Source organism: Terrapene carolina, unplaced genomic scaffold (assembly GCF_002925995.2).
Source record: "Terrapene carolina triunguis isolate 2854851 unplaced genomic scaffold, T_m_triunguis-2.0 Scaffold85, whole genome shotgun sequence".
Taxonomy (NCBI): domain Eukaryota; kingdom Metazoa; phylum Chordata; order Testudines; family Emydidae; genus Terrapene; species Terrapene triunguis.
In genome coordinates, this window is record NW_020664436.1 from 37,352,310 (window position 1) to 37,377,856 (window position 25,547).

At 43.5% G+C, this 25,547-nt stretch overlaps 1 protein-coding gene across 1 annotated transcript in view; it reads left to right on the top strand.

Annotated features, from left to right (window-relative positions):
* The window catches only part of CNKSR3 (CNKSR family member 3), a 90,389-nt gene that overhangs the window by 43,559 nt on the left and 21,283 nt on the right, over positions 1 to 25,547 (top strand). Inside the window, exons 3-7 of the mRNA XM_024201601.3 lie at positions 8,438 to 8,640; positions 10,027 to 10,114; positions 17,719 to 17,760; positions 19,657 to 19,776; positions 21,616 to 21,675. Of these exons, the coding sequence (XP_024057369.1) occupies positions 8,438 to 8,640; positions 10,027 to 10,114; positions 17,719 to 17,760; positions 19,657 to 19,776; positions 21,616 to 21,675 (513 nt within the window). The remainder of the gene's footprint in view (positions 1 to 8,437; positions 8,641 to 10,026; positions 10,115 to 17,718; positions 17,761 to 19,656; positions 19,777 to 21,615; positions 21,676 to 25,547) is intronic.

The window sequence follows — 25,547 nt, forward strand, 5'->3', positions numbered from 1 at the left end:
AAAAAAAAAAAAAAAAAAAAAAAAAAAAAAAAAAAAAAATCAAATTGAGTATCTCTGGCTTTCCATACATTAAAGGTGGAGAAAACAGGGTTGTACTTGCTGGGGAGCAGACACTTCAGTTGACTGAAATTTTAAAAGGACATACATTTGCTTTTTAAACTCCAGTTAAACCACAGAAACGGTGGCACAAATTTAAAAAATAAGATGTCACCGTGAAGGAGAATTGTGCAAAAATCACCTGGAAGGGTGGTAAAATTGTGGAACATCTTGCCGAGGATATGACTAGACTTTGGCATAGGTTCAGTGAATGAAGAACAATGCAGGCATTAATGGGAAATAGCTTCATCTTTAGTTTGCTCTCGGGATTAGGGTCCTGAATTCTCATGTATCTTATAATACATATATCTAGTCTAGTGCAGACTAGAACTTCAACCATCGTAGAAAGATGCAGCTGTTTTTTCCCTCTACCTTAGGGTTGAGGGATCTTGGTGTGATGGATCTGCCTTTGTTAGTTTTGCCTGATAGGGCAAACTCCTCCCTCATGCTGTAGCAATGCTTGTGATGTTGTATCAGTCTGGTGCAGTACAATGTAATGATATTTGGTGTGTCGCCGTATTCAGCATCATGTGAAAAATTGATCAGATCACACATGGCACAAGACCATCAGATCAAGTTGTATCACGATGACATTTTTAGAGGATTCCAATGCAAAGTGACATCATATAAGCAGTTCTTGCAGAATTGACCTGAAAAATTAAAGATGAACCAAAAATACCAGGATGGATAACTACCTTTGTTTTAGGTTAAGTGTATGCTGCTGTGCTTGTGCTGTAACTGTCCATGTATATAAATTTATAACTTGAGTTCGTGGAGGTTTCAAGCCAGCAACTTACTCCCATCACTACATTCACTTTAACATTTTGAGGCTGAAGGAAATTGGAATCAATGTATATTCAGACTTGACTCTATCTTGGATCTTTTGCCCCTCCCCCCAACACTCTATTAAGAAGTCTCCAGTTGAAAATATTTTTTTAAATGTCAGCTACTTCTATTTCAGTTACCTTAACTTAAGTAGTTGTCAGATCAGTGTATTGTTTAGTAGACTGTTGTCTCTATAAACTATAACATGGTTTGGTGGGGGGAGTAGACACACTTTGAGGTGTGTTCTTTAAGCTGTACCCTTGCATATCTCTTCCCAAACTAATGAAGAACTAGATAGGAATGTCTGACATAATGTGCTCCCGAGGGCCCACTTCTTTGTGTGTTTTGATGAAAAATGAAGTTTGCTGATGTATTGAACTAGAAAACAGTTTCCATATACATAAGCAACAAACCTGTTTTTTCTTGAAATAATAAACAGTTAAAACATTAATGTCGGATTTTATTAAACTTCTTTTTAAAGCAAAAAGCTAAATTTTTTTTGGGCTTCAGCTACCTGCCAAACATCAGCAACTGATACTGTGTATAAATAGGGAGGGGAGGCATGGTTGGAGCATGGGACTGCGAGCCAGCAATTCCTGGATTCTAATCCTGACTCTAACTCCTTTGGTGGCCTCTGGTGAGTCACTTAATTTGTTCTTAAAGATGGAGAAACTAAAATGAAGTGGATTATATTTAGCCAGCTCCTGGCGGTGTTGAAGATTGACTGATATTTGTAAAACATTTTGAAGATTAAAAACGTTAATTCACATGAAAAAAGGTCTGATTAAATCAAAGAATTAATTGGAGGAAGATCAAGCATCAAAATAACGTAGGTGTTCAGATCCCATGATATTAGGTGCAGAATGGGAACCCAAATAGAATGGAACAGAATTAAATCCAATCGGGAAACACTCATTTTCCCATAAAACCTGTATATGAGTGATTTTTCTTTCAAGCAGTTGTGAAATTGCAGGTTCTTCTTTGAGTCGTGTCTCGATGGGTGCTTGGCAGCGTTCCGGAGTGAATAATGTGGGACAGATGGGTCCTAGAGATTATCAGCTCCAGATACACCATCTAGTTCCCCTCTCTATGCCCCCACAACACTCTTCCCCATCCCTCTTAAGGGACCCTTTTCATGAGAGTCGACTATGTCAGGAGATAGATCAACTCCTACGGTTAGGAGCTATAGAACAAGTACCTCAACATCTATGAGGCAAGGAGTTCTGCCCTCATTAATTCCCAATACACAAAAGGAAGGGAGGTTGGAGACCTGTCCTGGATGTCAGAGCTCTCAACAAGTTAATTGAGGCTCAAAAGTTCAAGATGGTCAGTTTATCAATGATCAGTCTCCCTGTTCCAATGATGGACTGGTTTTCAGCCTACAGGACGCCTACTTTCATATTTCAATATTACTGGCTCACAGACGATTTCTCAGATTTACTCTGGGACACGACCATTACCAATACAGAGTCCTCCCCTTCAGACTTTCATTAGCCCTGAGATATTTTTCACAGTTCTCTCAGTGGTAGCCACTCATCTACACTCACAAGGGATAATGATCTACCCTTATCTGGACAATTGTCTCCTCAGAGCCTAGTTGCTCCAGGCAGCTTGTCAAGCCACTGACATCATGATATGCTTGTTCACAGATCTGGGCCTTCAGCTCAACACCAAGGCCTTCCTACCTCAAGACAGGTTCCTATCCCTGATGTTACTCATAGATGCAGCTTAATGCAGACCTCAAATACCAGCCAGACTCTGCCTCCAACTCCTGGGGCATATGGTGGCGAGCACAACTGTGATACTGCATGCCTGACTCCACATGCAATGCCTACAACTATGGTTCAGTTCGGCTTACAGGCCGAACAGAGACCGTGTGGACAACCCCCTGTCGCTATCTACCAGGATCAAAAACTGCCTAGCCTGGTGGAAGAACCCAGCCAACGCATGCAAAGGGATTCCCTTCTCACAGGCATCCCCATCGTCGCTCCTTATCACTGATGTATTGCTCAGAGGATGGAGCAAGCATCTAAACAGCCATGCGATGCAAGGCAAATGGTCACCTGTGGAGATATCCTTACACATCAATCTCCTTGAATGGCCTGCACCCATTTCCTCCCGCTGAGAGCAGGATCGCATACGAAGATCCTAACGGACAACATAGCCTGCATGTACTACGTGAACCGCCAGGGAGGGGCCAGGTCACCCTCTCTAAGCACGGACGCAATGAGGCTATGGAATTGGTGCATCTCTCACAGCGTCACCTTGTCCACAGCTTACCTCCCGGCTCGCAGAACTCAATAGCAGACAAGCTCAGTCGCAAATTTCTGCATGACCACGAATGGGAGATGCACCTGTCAGTTCTTCACGACTTGTTCACACAGTGGGGAACACAGTCCACAGACCTGTTCGCTACTTACCAGAACAAGAAGTGTTCATGATGCTACTCCAGGGTGGAGATGGGACAGTACTGTCTGGGAGATGCTCTCCTTCTCCCTAGGACAAGGACCTTCTTTACACCTTCCTTCCATTTCCCCTTCTGCTGAAGATCCTGCTGAAGATAAAGAGGGACGGAGCTCACATAATCCTGATTTGCTCCTACTTTGGCCAAAACAGACCTGGTACCCTTACCTGATGCAGCTTGTGATGTGCTTGCTGATCTCCCTTCTGAACTCTCTGCACCTCCTATCACAGGACAAAGGTCGTACCATACATCCCAACTTGGGGATTCTCTGCCTCAAAGCATGGCTCCTACATGGTTCCAGCACCTAGAAAGGTCATGCTCAAGGGAAGTGCAAGAAGTTCTGTTACACAGTAGAAAGTCCTTCACACAATGCACTTACCTGCAGAAGTGGTTCCAGGTTTCAGATTTGGTGCATGTCCTAACAAATCTTTCCGGTGTCAGCAACTCTTTCACATATTCTGGAATATGCTCTGACTCTTAAAAAATTGGGGTTATCCCTGAGCTCCCTCAGGGTCCACTTAACAGCCATCACGACGTTTCACTGACCCATAGAGGGATACTCAGTACTATCGCATCCAACCACCAAAGGTTCCTTAAAGGTATAACTAACTTCTTCCCTCAACCTTGACTTTCTACCCCGCATGGAACCTAACCTGGTACTGAAAGGGCTGACCAGGCCCCCCTTTGAACCTATGGCTACCTGTTCACTGACATACCTATTGGTGAAAACGGCCTTTCTGATAGCAATCACCTCGGCTAGAAGAATAGGGGAGATAGCTGCTTTGATGGTGCATCGCCCTTACACAGTATTCTTCCCAGGCAAGGTTACGCTCAGGTTGCATCTAAAGTTCATTCCTAAGATAACATCCACATTTCATATGAATTCGTCTATCCATCTTCCCATCTTCTACCCCAAGCCTCACCGAGACAATAGGGAGGCCATACTGTATACCTTGCATTCTACCTCAATGGGACAAACACCTTCAGGAAGTCCCCTAAAGCTAAACTGTTCCTCTCCATGGCAGAAAGATCAAAGGGCTCAGTAGTATCAGCCCAAAGACTCTGTAAGTGGATCTTGAATTGCATCAGACAGTGCTACCAAATTCGTAACATGATCCCTCCAGACTCTATCCATACACATTCCACAAGATCGATCTCCTCATCTTTTGCCTTCTTTAAGGATGTTTCTATTGCAGAGATCTGCAGAGCAGTGATGTGGGTGTTAGCCCACACCTTCACAGATCACTGGGGACTCCGCCTCTGATGCCATCTTTGGCTCCACAGTACTGTTATCTGTGACTGACCCAACGCTAAAGTCCCAGCCCTCCTAAAGGGGTGCAGCTTTGTAGTCCCCTACAATGGATCATCCATAGGGACGCTCCTCGAAGAAGTTGCTATTCACCTTGTTCAGTAATGATGGTTCTTCGAGATGTGTGTCCCTGTGGGTGCTCTGCAACCCACCCTCCTCCCCTCTACTTTGGAGTTCTTGTTTATGACTCTGTGGTAGAGAATGAACTGAGGACAGTTAGCCCACGCACGCTGACTAGCCTCATGGCGCAGCACAAGGAAAGAAAGCACATGCATGGGCCCAATGGACACTGCTACCGAAGTACTCCAATCAGCAGTGCAGGGAAGCAGCACCCGTAGGGATGCACACCTTGAAGAACCATTGTTGCTGCACAAGATGAGTAACTTCTTTGAGTGCAATGGTGATAACTGCTTGCACAAATTAGGCATGCAGTTGCATTCTCATTTTTATGCATATGAGTGCATGCCTGAGTGCTTGAATCTCAAGCTTTGGGAATTCTGCAGTTGTCCTCCACCCTGCCACATTCGAAAGGATCACAGCTCTTTATAGAGTGGTTCTAACTACCTAATCACTTGCTGTCCTTGAGGGTTAAAAGAGCCTATAACATTTTCAGTCCCTAGTGAAAGGGATATTCTGTGTGCCCTCTCCCCTTGCCAGAGTAATTAGGCTTTTATACTCTTCTGGCACACTATTTTCACATTCTTGTGGCTGCAGGAGCTGGCCCGGCACTCAGAGCTGGTGGTGAGGAAGCAAGCACACCAAAAACAAACAAACATTGCAGCATTGTGTAAGAGAGGATGAAAAAACTTGGCTGCAAGAAACTTGTCAGAATGATGTTCTCCTGTTTGTTTTTCTTTAAATCGAAAGGTGACAAGTTTATATGGCTACAGAATGTAATGCTCAGACTTTGTTTATTAAAGGCAAAAATTTTCCTGCTCTAGGATGATAGAAAACTTAAGGATATCCTCTGCTGTTGGAAGGGTGTTGCTTCTTAGACCACATCCTCTCTCGTCTCAGCAACACATCTCTAGCTGTCAGGGCCGGCTCTGGCTTTTTTGCCGCCCTAGGCAAAAAAGCCACCGGCCGCCCCCCCCCCCCCATTGCGGCAGGGGAGGGCGCCGAGCCCAGCCGCGGGCCCGCAGTCCCCTACCAGCCGGAGCGCTGGGGGGAGGGCGGAGAGCCCAGTCGCGGCCCCGCTCTCGGGCCGGAGCGCCCCGCCGCGCTGCCCCCCTCCAGGCGCCGCCCCAAGCACACGCTTGGTGGGCTGGTGCCTGGAGCCGGCCCTGCTAGCTGTACTCTAGATACTATGTGCTCCCTTGTCAAGTGCTTTAGTAGACTTGTGCGGTGTATACCCGCTGGACTCTGGCCAGAAATGGGAGGTAGTTTTAAAGGCAATTCGGTGGCTGAAAAATCCCAGTATGTTTTTAGCTTTGTGGATTCTTGGGGGGAGTTCTGTAGGCTTTTTTGGGGAGGGAGTTGGGGGAGGGGTGTTTTTATTTATTTTTATTTTATTTTAAAAGTTCCTGGTCACTTGTGCTACAGCTTTTTCAGTCCAAGGTATCCGAAACTTCATTATGCACATTTGACCGGGAAAGCCACAGAGTACATGAAACTTGAGTAGAGTGGAGCACAACAATCTGCATAAGAGATCCTACATTAGGAATATTGCCAGCAAAGCTGGTGCGCGAGTCATGTAAGCTTAATGGAGTGGGAAGAGGCATTAATGGAGTGGGAAGAGGCATTTTTGAAGGCCATAAGAGGGCTTCTGGGAGTAATGCTGTGATTGAGGGGAGGGAGAGGAGGAAGAGGAGGACTAAGATTTGTACGGGGACAACTGGTTTGCTGTCTCTCATCCCTTACAAATCATTATATTAGCACTTAGATACAAAGTGCAGTTGAAAATCATCCGAAGGCTTCCCCATTCCCAGCATGTGTTATAACCCATCGTGTTCCTGTAATTACTCTGAGTTGCTGTGTACTTTTTTTTTCTTTCTTTCTAAGTGATCTTTGTGCTGGAGTGGTGTCTTTGGGCTGTGTTTAAACAGAGGTTTTTGTAAAGTCCATTGTTGCCATGGCATTGGTGTAGCTCCACCTCTGAGCATAGCTAGTCTACAATGCTAGGGATGGTGGAAATTCATCTGTGCAATAGCAATGTTGGGAGAATTCACAAAAATCTCAGTACAAACAAGACCTTAGAGACTAGGGCCAAGCTTTTTCAAACATGACTAGTGATTTTGGATACCCATGTTTTTTCGGTCCTCAACCTGAGATGCCTTAAAGGGACTTTATTTTTCAGAAAGTGCTGAGGGACCTATCTGCCCTCTAAAAATCAGAATTCTTTACGACGTCTCCAGTGAGGCATCCCAAATTATTAATCACATTTGAAAATCTTGGCCTTAACCTCTGTTGTCTACAGAACTGATACAGCATGGGTTTTGTGACTGATATTTGGACTGAAGCAAACTGATTTTGCATAAGCCAACTGGATTCTAATTTTTGTTACTAGTGACTAGATGTTACAGGTTTTCTATGTATTCTCGCTCTCCTGAGCCATCTAGTATTCCATGGGTTTTGTCTTTTGCGAGGGGAAAGGTAGAAGGGACTTCAAAGGCAGTTTTCACTCATGCATAGTGTTGATGCTGTCCATACCCTTGCAAATCAATGCTCTTCCTAGTAGGGGAACACTTACTCAGAACTGTGAAATTACAAGTCAAAACCCTGGTGTAAATATTTAATCACATCTGTTTCCTGGTAGTTCAGCTTTTGTCCCCCAGCAGGTTTAAACGTTCCCCTTTTTTGTTGTGAACGGAACCTAGCTGTGCTGCTTCTGGTTTTCCACCATAGTGCTGGGAGCAGCCAGACTTCCGTTCCCTTTAATGGGAGAAAAGTGAAATCAATGCTACTGTGTTCCAGTAAGAATCAAGTGATGTGATGGGATTTTGGGCCCTAATATTTTGAAATTTCGAGTTCCCCTCAACTCCCAGTGACTTCAGTGGAAATTGATGAGGTTTGTCGCATAGTAAAGTCAGGCCTTCAGTGAGGTAGCTTCTGATGTGTTTATCTGCGTGGCATTCTGCAGCTGGAAGTTGAACTCTGCTACATCTGAATGTTCAGAAATCTATGGACTGCTTTTCAAGTCCTTGCATCTGAGACAGCACCTACACCTGCTTTCCAAACCAGTTACCTACACACCCACAACAGGATTTGGGGACTTCCTGCATTCTCTAGGAGTTAAGAGCATTGAGGATAACTAGGATTAATAGCATACTTTCAAATGCCTAATATAGATCAGAGACTGCATATCACAGAGCAGGTTGTCCAATGGTGTCTAGTTCAATCAAAAACAACGAGGAGTCTTGTGGCACCTTAAAAACTAACAAATTTATTAGAAAATAAGCTTTTGTGGGCTATGACCCACTTCTTCAGATGTAAGATCTCAGTACAGACAGTAAGCACAGATGTAAGATTTGAAGAAGTGGGTCATAGCCCACGATAAATTTGTTAGTCTTTAAGGTGCCACAAGACTCCTCGTTGTTTTTGCTGAAACAGACTAACACAGCTACCCCTCTGAAACTAGTTCAATAAAGTTACTTTTTTCCCAAGCAACTTTTCTTTTGTCGAGAGAGAAATTATAGGCAACTCTCTGGATCCTCCATCCCAAATAATTTGTTTTATGGTGCAATTAGCTTAAATGGGATCTCTATAATGACTTAAACTATTTAAAACAAATCTTTTTCTTGCAGAATTATGGCCTTGAAACAGACAATATGAAGAACTTGGTTCTCAAATTGCGAGCTTCTTCCAACAACCTGCAGAATTATATCAGCAGCCGGAGGAAAAATTCAAATTATGATGGAAAAACATCACACAAGCCCCCCAATGAATTCCTCACCTCAGTGGTGGAGCTTATTGGTGCTGCTAAGGCCTTGCTAGCATGGTTGGACAGGTATGAGATGGGTACTCGCATTTAAAAAAAAAAAAATAAAAAAAATCCATATGGTCACTTGAGTTAGTGAAATGAATTATTTCTGTTTGCAACGGAAGCTTCTAGAGTGATGTCTGGATGTAAATGTCTTTGTTCCCACCCAGACCACCACTTTATTTAAATCTTAGAATGTCAGTAATTAGCAAGTTGAATTGCCAGGCTGTTGGTGGCTATGGGGCTTGGGGTGGTGATATTGCTAAAATCAATGGATTTGACCAGTGTTTACAGTGGTGGAAAACTTCCCCCCGCCCTCCCTCTCTCCCTCAAATTTCCCTAGTGCAGACAGGGCTTTAAAGTATATTTTCCCCCCCCCCCACACACACCCTTCTCCCCACTCCGCTATACAGTTGCAGCTTTCTGCTCCACCCCCTCACACAAAATGATTGTTTAAAAAACAGCCATTTGTTAACATGGTTTTAATTTTTGAATGAATTTGTTCTTTCCCAAATGTGTGCTTCAGGGGCCTGGAAAAAGACAGGCAGCAAGAGAGACTCCTTTGCTTTTCCTTACACGGGCTAGGGTTGCTCTGTGACAGCTGCTGCGGAAACAGACAGGCAGCTGAGCAGATAGTGTCCCAGCAGTGATGCTGGGACAGGATAATAGATGATTGTAAATTATCTCGCATGTTGCCAGCTTTCCTAAGGACCCAGCTTGTGGGGAGGGAAGTCAGAAGAAGATCATGGGGAGGAAGAGCTGTTATCCCATGAATGGCCCTGCTGTCACTGTCAGGTGCTGTTCCCTGGCAATAGCTTGCTCTTCTCACTTGGTTCTTTCCTCCGGCCACTTCCACCCCCCACCAACTTTCCTGTCTGCTAGCCCCAGCAGCAAGATGGCTGACTTATCCAACTTTGAGCCCAGTCAGTGTTTTGGAACTTTTTCCCTTCTCTCCCTGCCCCTCATAAAGTAGCAGGTGGGGCTGAGGTGCCCCTCAACAGCTCTCTAAAGCGGTCTCCTTTAAGGGGGGGTATAATCACTGAGCTAGACTTGAGTCCTTTGTAAACAGTGCTGAAAGGTTAGCAGCTGTTCAGATTTACCTCTTAGAGGAAAGCAAGCCATTACAGAGGCTGATCTTGGCTGAGATATTTTTCATGATAGAGAATACACTTGTTATAAGGGTAGTTTGTTCCTCTCCATATTGGTGCACTTGTGTTTAAAAGGCACTTTAGTCTATTTACTGCAGGTACGTTATTCAGATAACATTTTTACTGTATTAACGTGATAGTTCCAGCATGTCTCAGGTTTGCTATCTGACCTGCAACTGTGTAAATGTATGTGCTGTGCCCATTAACAGCCAGAGTTGGAAGCTGAGAGGGCTCTTCATTCTAAGGGGATTTTGTCTTGTTACAGGGCCCCATTTACAGGGATTGCTGACTTCTCAGCGACAAAGAACAGAATCATTCAGCTCTGCTTGGATCTCACCACCACAGTTCAGAAGGTCAGTTGACTTTTTCCCTCCTCCCCGCTTTTCTTCTCACCTCTCCAAAAAGGAAGGAAGGTGGGTGGCTGGGGAAGTAACTGTGCGCTAGTTATGTACAACTTGTTAGTGAGGAAAACATATGCTGGAGTACCATACGCGTGATATGAGCAGGTGCATACTGGCTGCTACCAACTTTGGTCACTCTGTTCTCCTGCAGTTGAGATTTTTGTTCAGTTAATTTCAAAACTTTTCAGCAGTGTTGAGCTAGGTGTCTGATCTGGCTCCCATTTTAAAGTCCATTAGTGTTTTCATTAACTGTAAGAGTTGGGGTAGGCCCAGGAATAGCCGCTTTGAATTTGAAAACTGTGAGCTGGCTTTTTAACTCCAGTTAGAATCAACGTTGGTAACTTGTTTTAATAAATACAATAGAACTCAAATTATACCCTGGAAGAGAGCAGTTAGCCGCTGGGTGTGGACTGCAACAGGCGACTGGAAGAGCTGCCTTTCCCTCATGTTTCTGCTTCCACCAGGCTGGCTTCCACAATGTTTTATTACAAATTAACTATTAGTTGTGATTGGCCTAAATTGTAATGGCTAGAGGGGCATTTGGCACGTAAGTGACTTTCAGCAGACCAACTCATTTCATGCTTTGGGTATAAGCTGGGGTCAGAGTGGCTGGCTCCTACTCTCCTTTGATGCCTCAGTATGTACCATACTGTGATATGCAGCTCCCACTGATGCCTGCTGGAGCATGGAACTCCCTTGTAGAAGGTGGTCAGGTAAGTGGTGTGTGTGACCTGGGGATTTTGTGGGTTTTTTTGTAGGTGGGGTGAAATCTATGGTATGGGCTTGTGCACTGTGTGTGTGTGTGAGAGAGAGAGAGAGACTTCCTGCCCAAAAGCTATGTCATTTTCAAAAACTTTTCAAAACCATGCATATATTGAGAGAAAATGAGTTAATTGCTTCTCCCGTTTTGGGATAACTCCATGCTTCTGCAGGTGACCTCAAATGTTTCGTGCTGGAGTGTCATAGAAAAAGCAGGAACCAGGCACCCAAACAGGGTTTATTGCTTAATTGCTCAATGCCCTTCTTACCCTTGCTCTGGGGCATTCTGCGCATAATCCTGTAGCTAGATAACTTTTAACAGTGCATTTGCAGATCACCATTCAAGGCTTCTCAATCTACCTCTGCTTCCTCCCTCCCCCGCCTCCAGTCCTCTCCCCGGCATGTTTACAAGCCTCCCTTTTTAACCAGTGTAAGGAAATTAATGAGATGCTGCTGCTTTTAGAATTGTTTCTAACCAGGGGAGCAATCAGTGTTGGATCACATGTACTAAGCAGGCCAACTCAAATTGAAATAATTAGGAATGGGGATTGTGGTTATGTTTGGTGAGGGAGGAAGGGATGGAGACATGGGCCCATCTGCCTTATCAAATCTGCAGTTTGAGAGTCATGTTTAGAACACGAATTTTAGTAACATGGTTAAAGCAGGGTTAGTCACTGGCAAGACTTAATTCCTGCACAGCTTGCACGGTTCACAGGGACTCACTGAATAGTTATTCTGTTTTTCAAATACCCAAAGGAAATTCTCATTAAAAAACAAACAACTTTATACTGGAGTAAAAGTTGTATATTTCTATCAATTACTGAAGAGACAGCCCTTCGGAGAACCTGGTAGTTTTCTCAAAAAACCTCACAACTAAGTTTTTCCAAACTTCCTACTGTTTAAGTTACACTTAAAACAAAACAAAATAAGGAAGGGCATAGTTAGGCCACTAGAAATTTAGGTTGACACAACCCAGCTTACATCAACCTAGTTGTGCATGTGTCTTCACTTTAAATTAATTTCCCACTTATGTAAGCACCCTGTTATGCCAACATAGTAACACCACCTCCCTGAGTGACACAGGGCAAATGTAGACACTGAATTACTTATGTTGAGCCTAACTGTCCTCCAGCAGCTGTCCTACAATGCCCCACACTGACCTTTCAGGTCATCATTATGAACTCCACTGCGCAGGCGTCATGGAGACCAAGACTGGAAGCCCCCCGTCCCTTTAAAGCCTAGTGAATTTTTGAAATTCCTTTTCTTGATTGTCCAGCTTGACGAGCACACCTACCACCTCTCCATTGTAGAGTGCAACTGCCCAGCTGCCCATGCTGGTTGCGTGCTCCAGAAGCACTCCAGCTTGGAGTAGACAGGAGATACTGGGTCTCCTGGGCCTGTGGGAAGAAGAGGCTGTGCAGGCACAGCTCTGAACCAGCTGTAAAAATGTTGACATCTATGAGCAGATGGTTATGGGGATGCAGAAGAACTGGTACGATGGGGACCAGCAGCCGTGCAGTGTGAAAGCCCAGGAACTGCAGCAGGCGTACCAGAAGGCCAGGGAGGCCAACAATCAATCTGGTGCTGAGCCGCAGATGTGCCACTTTTACAAAGAGCTACAAGCCATACTCAGTGGAGGACACCCCCTCCCCACACACAGCACTGTGGATACCTCTGAGGAGCCCACTGAGTCACAGGCCCCGATATGAACAGCAAGGAGGTGGATGAGGAGGAGGAGTATGGGGGTCAGGCGACCTGGGATCCAGCTGCGCAGCGAGCCAGATCCTGTTTTTAACTCTGCCACAGTCTCACCAGTCGATCAAGGGCGAGCCCGATGCAAGGAAAGGAATCTCAGGTAAGCGTTTAGATAAACTTTCAATTACGGGGATGGCAGGACACATCTTTTGACTTTTTTCATTAATTTACTCATGCTAGAAAAGGTAGTGGTACAACCAAGAGACGTTGAGTTGCTATTTGCTTTTCATTCCCTTCTAGAGTTAGGCAGGGGCCACATAGAGCAGTTTGTTTATGTATACAGGGGTGTCCCTTGAATCCTCCTGAGAGATCTCCATGAAACTTTCATTGAGGTACTCGGCAATCCTCTCCTGAAGGTTTCTAGGGATGGCTGTCCTATTTCATCCTCTGTGGTAGGCCATTTTCCTATGACACTCAGCGATAACGTCAATAGGCACCATTGCAATAGCAGTACAGGCTAGCAGCATATGGGCTCAGGCAGCTTTAGGATGCCACAGCAGCTGTGGGGTCTCTGCCTTTGTAACCCTCAGGAGTGAGAGATCAGCTAAAATCACCACTGCCTGTGGAAAACTGTGCCAGTATTCAGTGCCATTGCCCTACACTACTGGAATCATGCAAGCAAGCAATTCGCTCCTCATTTCCCCAACCCCGGGTGGGCCATACTCACCATGGCTGGTGCTGTGACTGGCGCCGTGCACAAACAATCTCAAGCAGAAGTGAGAATGTCGTGCTTACAACTGCAGGGGAGCAAGTTTCCCTTTCTGTAGTGAATACGCTGACCGTGGTACCTCTGTGTGTTTTATCTTCAGCTGTTGTCATTGCGGCCTTCACACTCCCTTTCAGACCTGTAGAATGCCTGAGCCAGATAAAGAGGAGAAAGAAGAGGACTCAGGATGACATGTTCAGTGAGATCCTGCAAGCCACTGCCGCATCAGACTGCGAGCACAGGGCTGGAGGATGAATATTGCGGACAGCCTGGAGAAGGAAAGAGTGGAGAGGAGAAAGCTCCAGCAGGAAAAGGAGAGGGAGATGCACCCAAGACATAATGGCTTCTAAGGCAGCGCAAACAGATGCTGCAGACTGTGGTGGATCTGCAGGTTCAACAGTCCCGGGCTCACCTCACTCTGCAGCCCATTGAGAACTCAATATCAGGACCTCCCTATACCTCCCCCCTACCCCTGCAACATTCCATGTGGCATCAGGGGCCTCTGCACTACCCCTGGCATGCCACCCGGGGGACATTAAAGACAATCACAGCTAAACATATCTGAAAGCCACAGTTGGGGTACGTCTATACTTACCTCCGGGTCCGGCGATAAGCAATCGATCTTCTGGGATCGATTTATCGCGTCTTGTCTAGATGCGATAAATTGATCCCGGATCGATCCCGGAAGTGCTCGCCGTCGACGCCGGTACTCCTGCTCTGCGAGAGGAGTACGCGCAGTCGACGGGGGAGCCTGCATGCCGCGTCTGGACCCGCGGTAAGTTCGAACTAAGGTACTTCGACTTCAGCTACGTTATTCACGTAGCTGAAGTTGCGTATCTTAGTTCGAAGTGGGGGGTTAGTGTGGACCAGCCCTTGGTGTATGTGTAGCTGAAATGGGCATCAGTGTTCTTTCCCCTTCATAAGTTCTGTTCTCTTTATTAAATTTTAAGTTTTGTAATATATTTGTTTTAAAATTGCTCTTTCTTTGCACTGATTGTGTTTTTTGGAATATAATTCATCTTTATTAGTTCATAACATATGCTGCCAAATGCTCAGCAGTTCTGAAAGCAACCAGTTACCTATTATTGCACAGTGCCACATAACTCATGAGATGATTCACAGACAAAATTAATAAGTGCCTTGACAATGTTATATTCCTACATGTACAGCGATCACCAAACGACTTCTGCAGAGCCAGGTAGAGCACACTACAACACACACTGTTCTTGCTCAGGATTAAAATGGTCTTTCAAAGCCTCCCGGAGCAATATAGCTCTGCACTGAGCTCTTCTAATAGCCCTTGTGTCTGGCTGTTGAAATTCAGATGACAGCTCCTCCACCTCTGCCCTGCAGACCGATGGAAACTTCCCCGCTTTGCTTCACATATATTATGCTGGACACAGCAGGCAGCTATAACCATTGAGATGTTTTTCTCACTAAGGTCCTATCTTGTAAGTAAACTATGCCAGTGACACTTCAAACAACAAAAAGCACGTTCAACTGTCATTCTGCACCTTCTGAGCCAGTAGTTGAATTGTTCGTTGGTGCTGCTAAGGTGGATGGTATATGCCTTCATGAGCCAGGGAAGTAAGGGGTAGGCTGGGTCCCCCAGGATCATTTTTGGCACTTCAACATTTCTAATGGTAAACTGCTGATCAGGAAAAAGTCTTGTAGCTTTCTCAACAGTCCTGTGTTGTTAAAGATGTGAGCATCATGCATCTTCCCTGACCAGCCAACACTGATGTCAGTGAAGAGTCCCCGGTGATTCACCTGTGCTTGCATAACCACAGAAAAGTAGCCCTTCCTGTTTGCTGTACTGAATGGCAAGGTGGTCTGATGCCAAAATAGAGAGATGCAAGCCATCTATTGCACTGCAGTTCAGGAGCAGCACTGCTGCAAATCCATCCACTGTGTCCTGCACATTGCTGAGAGTCACAGTCCTGCGTACTGGCCCTGCACACTTGCCTCACAACAGCCCTCGTGGTGGGTTTCCCTAATTGATTCCCGACTGACCGATAGCAATCTGGCATCGCAAGTTTCCACAGTGCGATTGCCACTCACTTCTGCACAGCAGTGCAGCTCTCATTTTGGTTTCCCTGTGCTGGAGGGCTGGGGCAAGATCACTGCACAGATCCAGGAATGCACATCTGAAAGTTCTGCAGCCATTGTTCATCATACCAAACCTGCATTATGATGCGATTCCACCAGTCGGTGCTTGTTTTTCAGGCCCAGAAGCAGCACTCCACCATCTTCATCTGCTCCCTGAATGCCACTAACAACCTTGAATTAATTCTCACTATGTCCCACAGCAGTCTGTCTTCCAAGGAATTGTCAGGTTTCCCCACTTTGTTTGGTGGTTCTTGCAGCTCTGGAAATATTTCAAGATCGTACAATCTGTGCTTGCAATGCTTGTGATAATAGTGCAGGCTCCATGCTTCTTTCAGGAATGGTGGACAGAGGAGGCCATGCATATTTGTGGGATTTTAAAAAAGGCATGAAAATTATGGGCTACAGATAACATTATGGGATGGAGACAGTTGCAAAATGGGACATGCTTCCAGACACCTCTGAGTGACTCATTTCAGTCCCATCATACATTGACAAAACTTCCCAAAAGATAGTGTGCTGGATAGTGGTGAGTTCACAGTGAGATACCTACCGCACTCTGCATCAATACAAGTGCTCCTGGTGAGCATGTACACTGCTGACACAAGGAGTCAAGTATGCATGGGCACAAGCAATGTACTAACCGTGGCATCTGTATGCCAACATAACTTGAGTCAGCATAAGTTTTGTAGTGTAGACATGGCTTTAGTCACCACACAACCTTTATTCTGTCCCTGTATGGCTGTCTACAGAACAACCAAAATTCAGAAGACAATCCTACGTGGAAACAGTGCACGTTGTCATTACTTCAGTGACTGAACATTTAGAAGTGATTTAAAAGGCTTTTTAGTACCTTACTCTTGTTGATATATTGTTTTCTATTGAAGCACTTAACACAAAGTACATCTCTCTTCATATTAGTATAGCAAGCACACGTACGCCACTTTACCATTAGTAAAGCAAGCTACTCTTTATTTCACCAGAAAAAGTGAGGTTTCTGTCTGTTTGCTAAAAGTGACTGCCTTTGGAGCAATTTTGAGGACCAGTCTCAAAAGCATATGTAGTATAAAATGTAAAAGTGTGGTCAGACTTGGTATAGATACATATGCGGTGGCTCTAGCCCCCTTAAGAACCAGGCCAAAAATTAACGTAATGCTAAGGACTCAGGGTATTGAGCTCACGCTTCCAAAACAAGTACATTTATGTATAAAACCCAAGTTGTGTGCTAAGTTCTTTGACTTCACGGCAAATTATATAAAGTAAGTAGACTTAAAGATTTAAGATTCCTGCGTATGCAGACTGTGAATACTTAGTCTTCAGCAAATCCTTCTTCATGAAATCTTTGTTAAAATGTCTCAATCTTTTATAATGAGATGTGACAGTTGTGCAGCTTGGAAGGCTGGTGTGATATGGGTCAGGTTAAGATTGTTCAAGTGATTTTTGTAATGTTTGGGGTCCCACCCCCCAATATAACCTTGGGATTTGGGGTTTTTCTCCAAATATAACCTTAACTTTGTATTTTCTAACATTTTATTATTTTTGAGAAAATAACAGTCTTAATGGGGGTTTCTTAAGTAATTGATAAATATTTACAACCATACCTGTAATTTAACCTTTCTCCCCCCCCCCCCCTTCTTTTTGTCTGGGAATGTATTGGTGTGTTCCAGTTTTGCTGTTTTTTCAGAGAACAATGGTCTCTTCTGTAATCTACTAAATGAACTCTTTTCAGTTCAAAGTCTTTTGTACCTGGGCTGTGTAAATAATGCTTTGTGTGCCGTTACTTTGCCTTCCTGAATGCCATCAATAGCATATTTTAAAAGCACTTCTGTAGCTATTTTTAACCAGTGTTTTTATCCATTTTGAAATGTTGAATACAGTAATAGCTGGCTCAGTATTTGTAGTATCTAAAACAAGATTGTATGGTTTACCTTAACAAAGTCCATCTTTATTTGTGTATAACTCATTTTTCCTGGAAAATTTTTCTGCAGTAACTGAAGGCTTGTATTCTTTTGACATTTTGAAGGTCTGTATTGCCTTTTAGACCAGGTGTCAGAAAATTGTTGTTCAGTGGTACATGTGATCCCTAGAAGGGGAAGCAGATGCCTGATTAATCCCTGCTACAAAGATACTGCTCTTTTTGCTTGAGGTCAGAGGTAGCTGTATTTCAGTATTTTGCAACCTAGTCCGTTTACACAGTTCTGTTAATTTAGTGCTTGTTTTCTCTTTTTAGGATTGCACTGTGGCTGAAATGGAAGATAAAGTTCTACATGTAGTAAGTATGCATTTCAGTTACAACCTAGTTATTTGTATTCCCATTTATTTCAATGACTTCTTGATTACTCAGACTGACAAAGTTGAAATGTACCATGTAAGCAAAACCCCATTGCAGGTTGTTTTTATCATTCATTATTCTTTCAGAAGGGATAATGGTGAATTTTTAATGGTGTATAAGTCAGCACTGCTATATACAGTAGATGATCCTTAAGGTTTTATTCCATTGGTATTTCTTCAAGACCGATGTCTGGCTCAGATTTTAAGGGGAGGGGAAGGAATGTAAAAGGATGTTAGACCAAGTAAAGCAAAATGTCCATGATTCACAGCGTGGGATATATCACTTTATTTAATAGATAATGTACTTTGTGGTGGTCCTTGTAAAGGCACTCCTGCCTATAGAACTAGAAAGATCTATGTCTAATTATACTTCATTTTGAAAGCTCTGAGTTTTCAAAATCGTTTTGAAGAACCTTGTGACCAACAGTGGGATGTAATGAAATGCTTTTAATATTTTGTAACAGTTAATCATCGCTTCCTGCTTTTGACATGAGCCAGGCTGTGTTCTTTGATAAGGCCTTCCGTTTGCTGATAGATGCTTAGGCATTCAGTAGCACAATAGCTAAAAATAATTTTGTCCATAAATAAGGAAACCAAGCAAATAGGAGTCTTCAGTTTCTCATTTTTCCACACCCCATTCCGTGTACGCACTGTTGTTTGGAATTCCCTTGTTTTAGCAGTTCCTCGTATTCATGCTTAGGCATTGTTTCGATTTTATTTAAATTGCATTATTTCAGTTCTATAAATCTGGTTTAGAATAAAAAACCTTGAGAATATTTTATCCTGTGCCCACTGTGATTCGACAGAGCTATCTTTATACAAAGCTGCATTTTGTGCAGCCCCTTAATTACATATGTCTCCATTGAGTGAGAAGTCCCAAGGGCACTTGGAGGTATTTACTGTCTCAGGTGAGCTACCTTCCAGTTTCACAGCCAATTACAAATAAATGCTATCTTCAACATTTTAAGGCCTTTTTTTTTCTTAACTGTTGAAAACAACTTTAAGTTAAATACATTGTATTTTGTGTCTTGATATAAATTTAAACAATGTGGAGTCTTTGGGAAGAAAGTGGATGTTTTGACCACTGCATTTTCGCTGATTAAGTAGTCATTTTGCCTGTTTGAAACTTTTAGAATGTAAAAGACAAATTACTCCCTTCTGATACATAAGCCTGACTCTCACTGACTTCATTAGTCCGAGTTACATACATGTGTTTAAGATCAGAATGTGTCCTCAGAAATGGTATTGGTTTGGGATTGGATATATTTTGGTAACAAGCAAATATAAGTTTGTAAGGATTACAGCAACTGGCACAAAGGAGATAATTAATGCTAAAATACTTAATTGTTAAATGCCTACCCACTCAAAAACTTGGTATAGAGTACTCATCAGTTGTCATTGGCTTCTTTAGCACCATCCTGACTTAACCCTTCTTAAAGCAGATCTAAATAACTGTTGGCACTAAAGGTAGTCAAATGTTCTGGATTTCAAAATAAAAATTCCAGAAAAATATAGATTAAATTTTCGCAAGAGTGTGGTGGTGTCGTAATTGCCTTTTTTCCAGACAACTGTAGTGGCACCTTGTCTACATTAACTGTCCCAACGTTCCTGTCACTGGTGGTAGCAGTAGTGGCAGATTTTTACCACAGAAGCCTAGGGTAGACAAGGCCATAGAGGAGAATTCTCTGAATGTTCTCATATTCTGCCAGCAGTTCTATCAAGCTTTCTTAGTGGGCCAGATTTTATAATTAAATAACCTGCTTTATTGAGAAATGGGGGGGGGAGGGGAGAGAATTCTAGAATATGGCTTTCCTAATTAATTTTTGTTCATTTTCAGTCCAAGATTTTAAATGGAATTTGTGATAAGATGATCAGATCAACTACAGATCCATTGATGAGCCAGAGTGCATGTCTGGAGGAGGTTAATTTAACCAACATTAAACCTGGGGAAGGCCTGGTAAGAACACAGCTGTGTCTGCTCCTGTGGCTACTCTCTGGTTACTATGTCTGCATTGTTAGTGCCTGGCGCTGCAAGCCGTTACACCGATGAGAATTGTTTACTCCCATTAAAATCAATAAGGATTTAGTGTGGGAATAACTAGACTCATGGGCAAAACTGTCTGCAGGATCAGTCCCTTGTTCGTAAAGCCACAGCGGGGTGTGTGCTGGAGTGAGAGCCAATGGTGGGAATAAGTGTGTGTGTGTGTGTGTGTTTTTAAGGCATTTTTGAGGTGGTAATATGCTGAGTACACCTGGCTATTGGTGGGATTCATTGATGGAGGTGAACAAAGTGGTCCCTGACCTTTGCTGGTCACTTAAATCAACTGTACATAGAGACTTTTTGAAGGATTTTTTTTTTTTTTGGTCTATACTTTTGTGGGAGTTTTTGATCTGTAGGTTTGGTTAGGTATGGGGTGTCTTTGGGGTTTCTTTTTAGCAGGGGTGTGTGGTAAACCTTTGACCATGCAATGGCATATCGTGTAATTTCACTAGCTGGATCTCAGTACTGCTGAATATTGTTGGTCCGGTTAGATGTTCCATTGAATGTTTACAAAAAATTGGAGATGGGACCTTTCTGGCTGGAGGTGGAGGTGGTTCACATTTAAATGCCTTAAAGGAAACTGAAATATTTATCTGAAATTATTTAACTTACTCTTAAAACTATGAAGAAGTGAGAAATATCTCTTGTTGAACAATTTTTAAAAAACACGTTGGGTGCTATTATGGAGAACCTACAGTGTTTTGAGCTACATTATTGCAGGGCTAACGGAAGAAACATAAATGAACTAACCATGTTTCAGAACTATGGCAACCTCTTCAGTGAGGTTTTGGGTATCAAATAAGGGCATTCACAGAATAGCAACATGATAGCTTGTGCTCTGCAAGAAATGGGGGGACGGCGAAGGAGGGCAGGGAGGATAAATCTTTACAAATGGAGAAGAAAATCAAGAAAGAAAAATGTTGCGTTCCTGTTTCTAAGTGGTGGATGGTAATTCCTGGCACATAAATAGCACTTGCGTGGCACTGCATAGCTAAAAAGCACAGCACAGACCATAAGTAATCTTAAACAGTTTATCAGGAAGGAAAACTACCTGTTACCTATATGGAAATTGATATACAAGTCTCCTATGCTGCAGAAGTCTACCATGTGTAATTAAAATGTTAGTGTTAGCCTGTTTGTAGATGGTATGTTCATGAGAATTCTCTATCAGACCTATTTCATTAGCATTTATCTTTGCATCCACACCCAGTAGTATAGTAAAGTGGTGCTAGCGCATGGTTTGCCCGTGCTCCTGGTTTTCTGCCAACACTGTAATGTTACAAGATGGCTTGCATTAAGAACAGGGATTATTTGAGCTTGCTTGTCTGTAGAATATTTGTAGCAAACTTGTGAGGAGATGCTTGGCATGCAAGGGACTCTAAATGACTTTATCTAAAATTCTCCAGGATAGTCAAGGCTATAAAGAAGTTAAGTTACACTATTTAAAAATAAATATTTTAAAGATCATCATCTGTGAAGGGTGAAGTATAAAATTCCAATCTCTTTAACTTATATGTACTGAGTGCCCAAGAATTCAGGAAGAGAGGAACATTTAGCACATTGATACTAGATCACACTACTTACAAATGTGAGTCCATGAATTTTCATATATTTGATGTTTTTTACACAGAATGAGTCTTAAGTTTGTAAGATGTTGCTTAACCTGTTATATAATTAGTACGCAAGTTTTTATTTTTGGCACTGCTGTTCTTAAATTTGACTATTTCAATTTCTTCTCCCCCCCCACCACATTAGGGAATGTATATCAAATCAACTTATGATGGATTACATGTAATTACTGGAACTACAGAAAATGTGAGTATGTTTAATTCAATTTGAAGTAGATGTATTTTTAATTTAAACTATTCTGGATGAAGCTATGTTTAGGCAGATTCCTGAGGCTTTTGTTTCTGCCATGTATGGATCTCAAAATCCTATTGCGTGCGACTTTGTGTGATACACCATTGGTTTATCCTGGATTTGTAAAGATTATGCATATGTATATGTTTTAATAGAATAACACAAGGACATCGATCTTCTGTTGATATAATGGCTTGGTCAAGTAGTCACATTTTGTAGGAGACAGCCTTCTACATTGTGGTGGCACACATCTAGGTCTGATCCTATGTTTCTCTTTTGGTGATGGCCCTGAGAAGGGCCATTTCACTTGACTGTCACTTGAGTTGCTTTTTAGACTGTGAGGCCATCGATTGCTGTTCGGTTGCCATGTTGATAGCATTGCTTATGCCAAAGCACTTCACAAGAGAGACTTATTGTATAATGAAAAAGCATAAAAATTCGTAGCATTACAGAATAACATTTAGTGGGGAGCCAACACCCTCCAAAACATGAACTGGCAAGATTTGTGAGACAAGCTCTGGAAAATCTGCTGCGTGGACTTGAACTCTTCAACACCATATGTCATCACAATGAGAATCGGTGAGTTTGCGATCCCCAACGTCTATAAACCACCACTGTCTCCTGTACCACACAGGTTGTACTGAATCACAACCACCCTTTAATATGGGTTGGAGACCTCAATAGCCATCAGGCATCCTGGGGTTATGAGACGATGCGTCAGATGAACAACTTTTTCAGTGGGCTTCGAATCAAGACCAGCATCTACTGTTCAATTCCAAGCAGCAAGAAACCTTCCGTTCAGCCGGACGGAGACAAGGCTACTTGCTGGACGTGTACTTTGTGTTCTGTGGCCAGAACACGTGGCCTCTAGTTGTGGAACGAACTGTCCTTGACAATTTTATGCAGAGCGAGCACCCTCCTGTCATCATATACGTTGTTCTCCAAGTCCCCCCTAATCACATCACTACCAAGGCCATGTTGGAACTTTAGGAAGGCCTATGGGAACAGCTACTCAGAAACCACAGAAAAAGTGGTTCACAGGATACCTGCAAACGTAGCCAGCTACATCAGCTTCATTAGCCTTCTTAAAGAGGGCACAAAATGGAACATCACTCTCCCCCTCTCCCCAGCTACAGGAAAGCCACAATTTTTGTTGGTTAACAGTGAGGCATTCCTAAAGGAGTACTGGATAACAGGTGACCCTGCTGCTTCAACTCCTGGAATCACTGAACTCCACGTAGCTTTTGCCCATCACTCTCATCTAGCAGAATCTAGATTCCACTCACTCAAGCAGGAAAGCCAGAAGCTGGGAATGGGTGACAGGGGATGGATCACTTGGTGATTACCTGTTCTGTTCATTCCCTCTGGGGCATCTGGCATTGGCCACTGTCAGAAGACCGAATACTGGGCTAGATGGACCTTTTGGTCTGATCCAGTATGGCCTTATGTAAAGCCTGGAGGCGTCTCCGTAATATGGGTGGTGTGAACTCTCCCCAGTGTAGAATGCCACATGTCACAGCCAGTGCTATCACCACCCAAATGTTCCTGAATTCTGAGTCTGAAACGGATTGTCATCACAAAAAGAAAGTGAAGAAAGAGCTTCATTGCTCCCTATCCGACTGCCCAGTAATATCAAAGTCATTCCTGAGAATGTGGACGAGGCCATAATGCTCATCAACCGTGTCGAAGCTGCAGGATCCAATGGCATCTTCCCACAATTCCTGAAAAACCTCGGTCAGCATGGCTGCGTGCATGCCCTTTGCCAAATGCCCAAGGTATGGCAACAGGCAGAGGTCACTGGCATCCTAAAACTGGGGAAAATGATCCAAAAAACTATCTTACTGTGGATAACATACAAGCTCTCAGAAAGCATCTTTGAGGTCTACGTCCCTAAAGAGCAATCTGGGTTTCAACTAAGACAAAGCACCAATGATCAGGTAAACTGGTAACTCGGATCAAAGCTGGCTGTCAATGCAGGCTTGCAACAGCAGTGGCCTTTGTGGACCTGTCCTCAGCATATAACACAGTTTGATGGGACGGCCTGCTTCTGAAAGTGTCGAAAATAGTGCATTGCAGAACACTGCTCCTACTGACAGTTATGCTCACCAACTGCAAGTTTCACATATACCTAATAGAACAGACCCAGTAGATCTCATCTACTGAACAGCAGGCTCCTACAAGGATCGGTCTTGGCACCATCGGTCTTAATATTAATATTAATAACAAGATATTTTGGGAAATCCTCGTGCCTGAGTTTGATGTGACAGTCAGGCAATTCTTCGCATAGCGGCTGCTCAGGTGAAACGCAAAGTACTGTTTGGGGTTTTTTTAGGGTCCAGTCTGAGTCAGCTTCACCACTAGTACTCCTGCAGTTTTTTCAGATCTTCTGTGAGGATGCGTTCCACTGGGGTGAAAGTGCTCAATTGGATGACGAACGCGAGATCCTCCATGTAGCCAAATTTCCGTGACTGGGTTGATGGCATAATGCTGATATTAATATTAATTTGGCTACATGGAGGATCTCGCGTTCGTCATCCAATTGAGCACTTTCACCCCAGTGGAACGCATCCTCACAGAAGATCTGAAAAAACTGCAGGAGTACTAGTGGTGAAGCTGACTCAGACTGGACCCTAAAAAAACCCCAAACAGTACTTTGCGTTTCACCTGAGCAGCCGCTATGCGAAGAATTGCCTGACTGTCACATCAAACTCAGGCACGAGGATTTCCCAAAATATCTTGTTGTGGATCATAGCCTCACATGTTGCCAACATCTGAAATGACTGCTGCCAAAATAAAGGCTAGGAACAATATAATCCACAAACTAGCTGGGACCAGCTGGGGAGCAGACGCTCATGCCTTGCGGACATGCACCTTCGCCCGTGTTTTTCTCAGCAGCTGAATGTTGCGCACCAGCGTGCACAGGTAACATACATATGAAACACTGCTATGAGAATTGTCACAGGAGTGCTGATGTCAATCCCAACAGTCTGTCTCCAGCCTCACGTATATCTTTCTTCCATCCCTCTGAAGAGAAGCAACAATAATATGACCAGATGATAACAAACCTGAACTTGCTCATCTACAAAGACCTCCAATAGCCCCGGATATGCTGCCTTAAGTCCAGGAACCCCTTCTGGTTAGTGGCCAAAGGTCCCCAAACCTGAAGACTGTCACCAAAAGACAAGTGGCGGAGGCTGTGGCAAAATAGCAAGGTGAAGAATCCAGACCTGATCACTGATCCCACAGACCAACCACGTGGCTTCACCACGTAAGATATGGATCACAGTGAACCACATCAGAACATTGCTGGGGCACTGCAATTACCTACTACACAAATAGAAGAACAGCCTGTATTTGAATGTGGAGAAGATATTCAAATTATTTAACATCTAGTGAACCGCTGCCCACTAAGATCTTTCTCTGGTGGGATAGCCTTGATTCATTCCGTGTCTCTGGAAGCCATAGAGGGAACAACAGTCTTGGACATCGACCTTCATTGTTGCTTTTCAAGTTGCAAGGTTAAAGGCTACCAGAATAGTCACATAACGGCTTCTGTTTCCATCACAGAATCATAGAACTGGAAGAGACCTCGAGAGGTCATCTAGTCCAGTCCCCTAAGTATTATCTAGACCATCCCTGTTTGTCCAACCTGCTCTTAAAAATCCCCAATGGTGGAGATTCCACAACCTCCCTAGGTAATTTATTCCAGTGTTTAACCACTCTGACAGTTAGGAAGTTGTTTCCTAATGTACAACCTAAACCTCCCTTGCTGCAATTTAAGCCCATTGCTTCTTGTCCTATCCTCAGAGGTTAAGAACAACAATTTT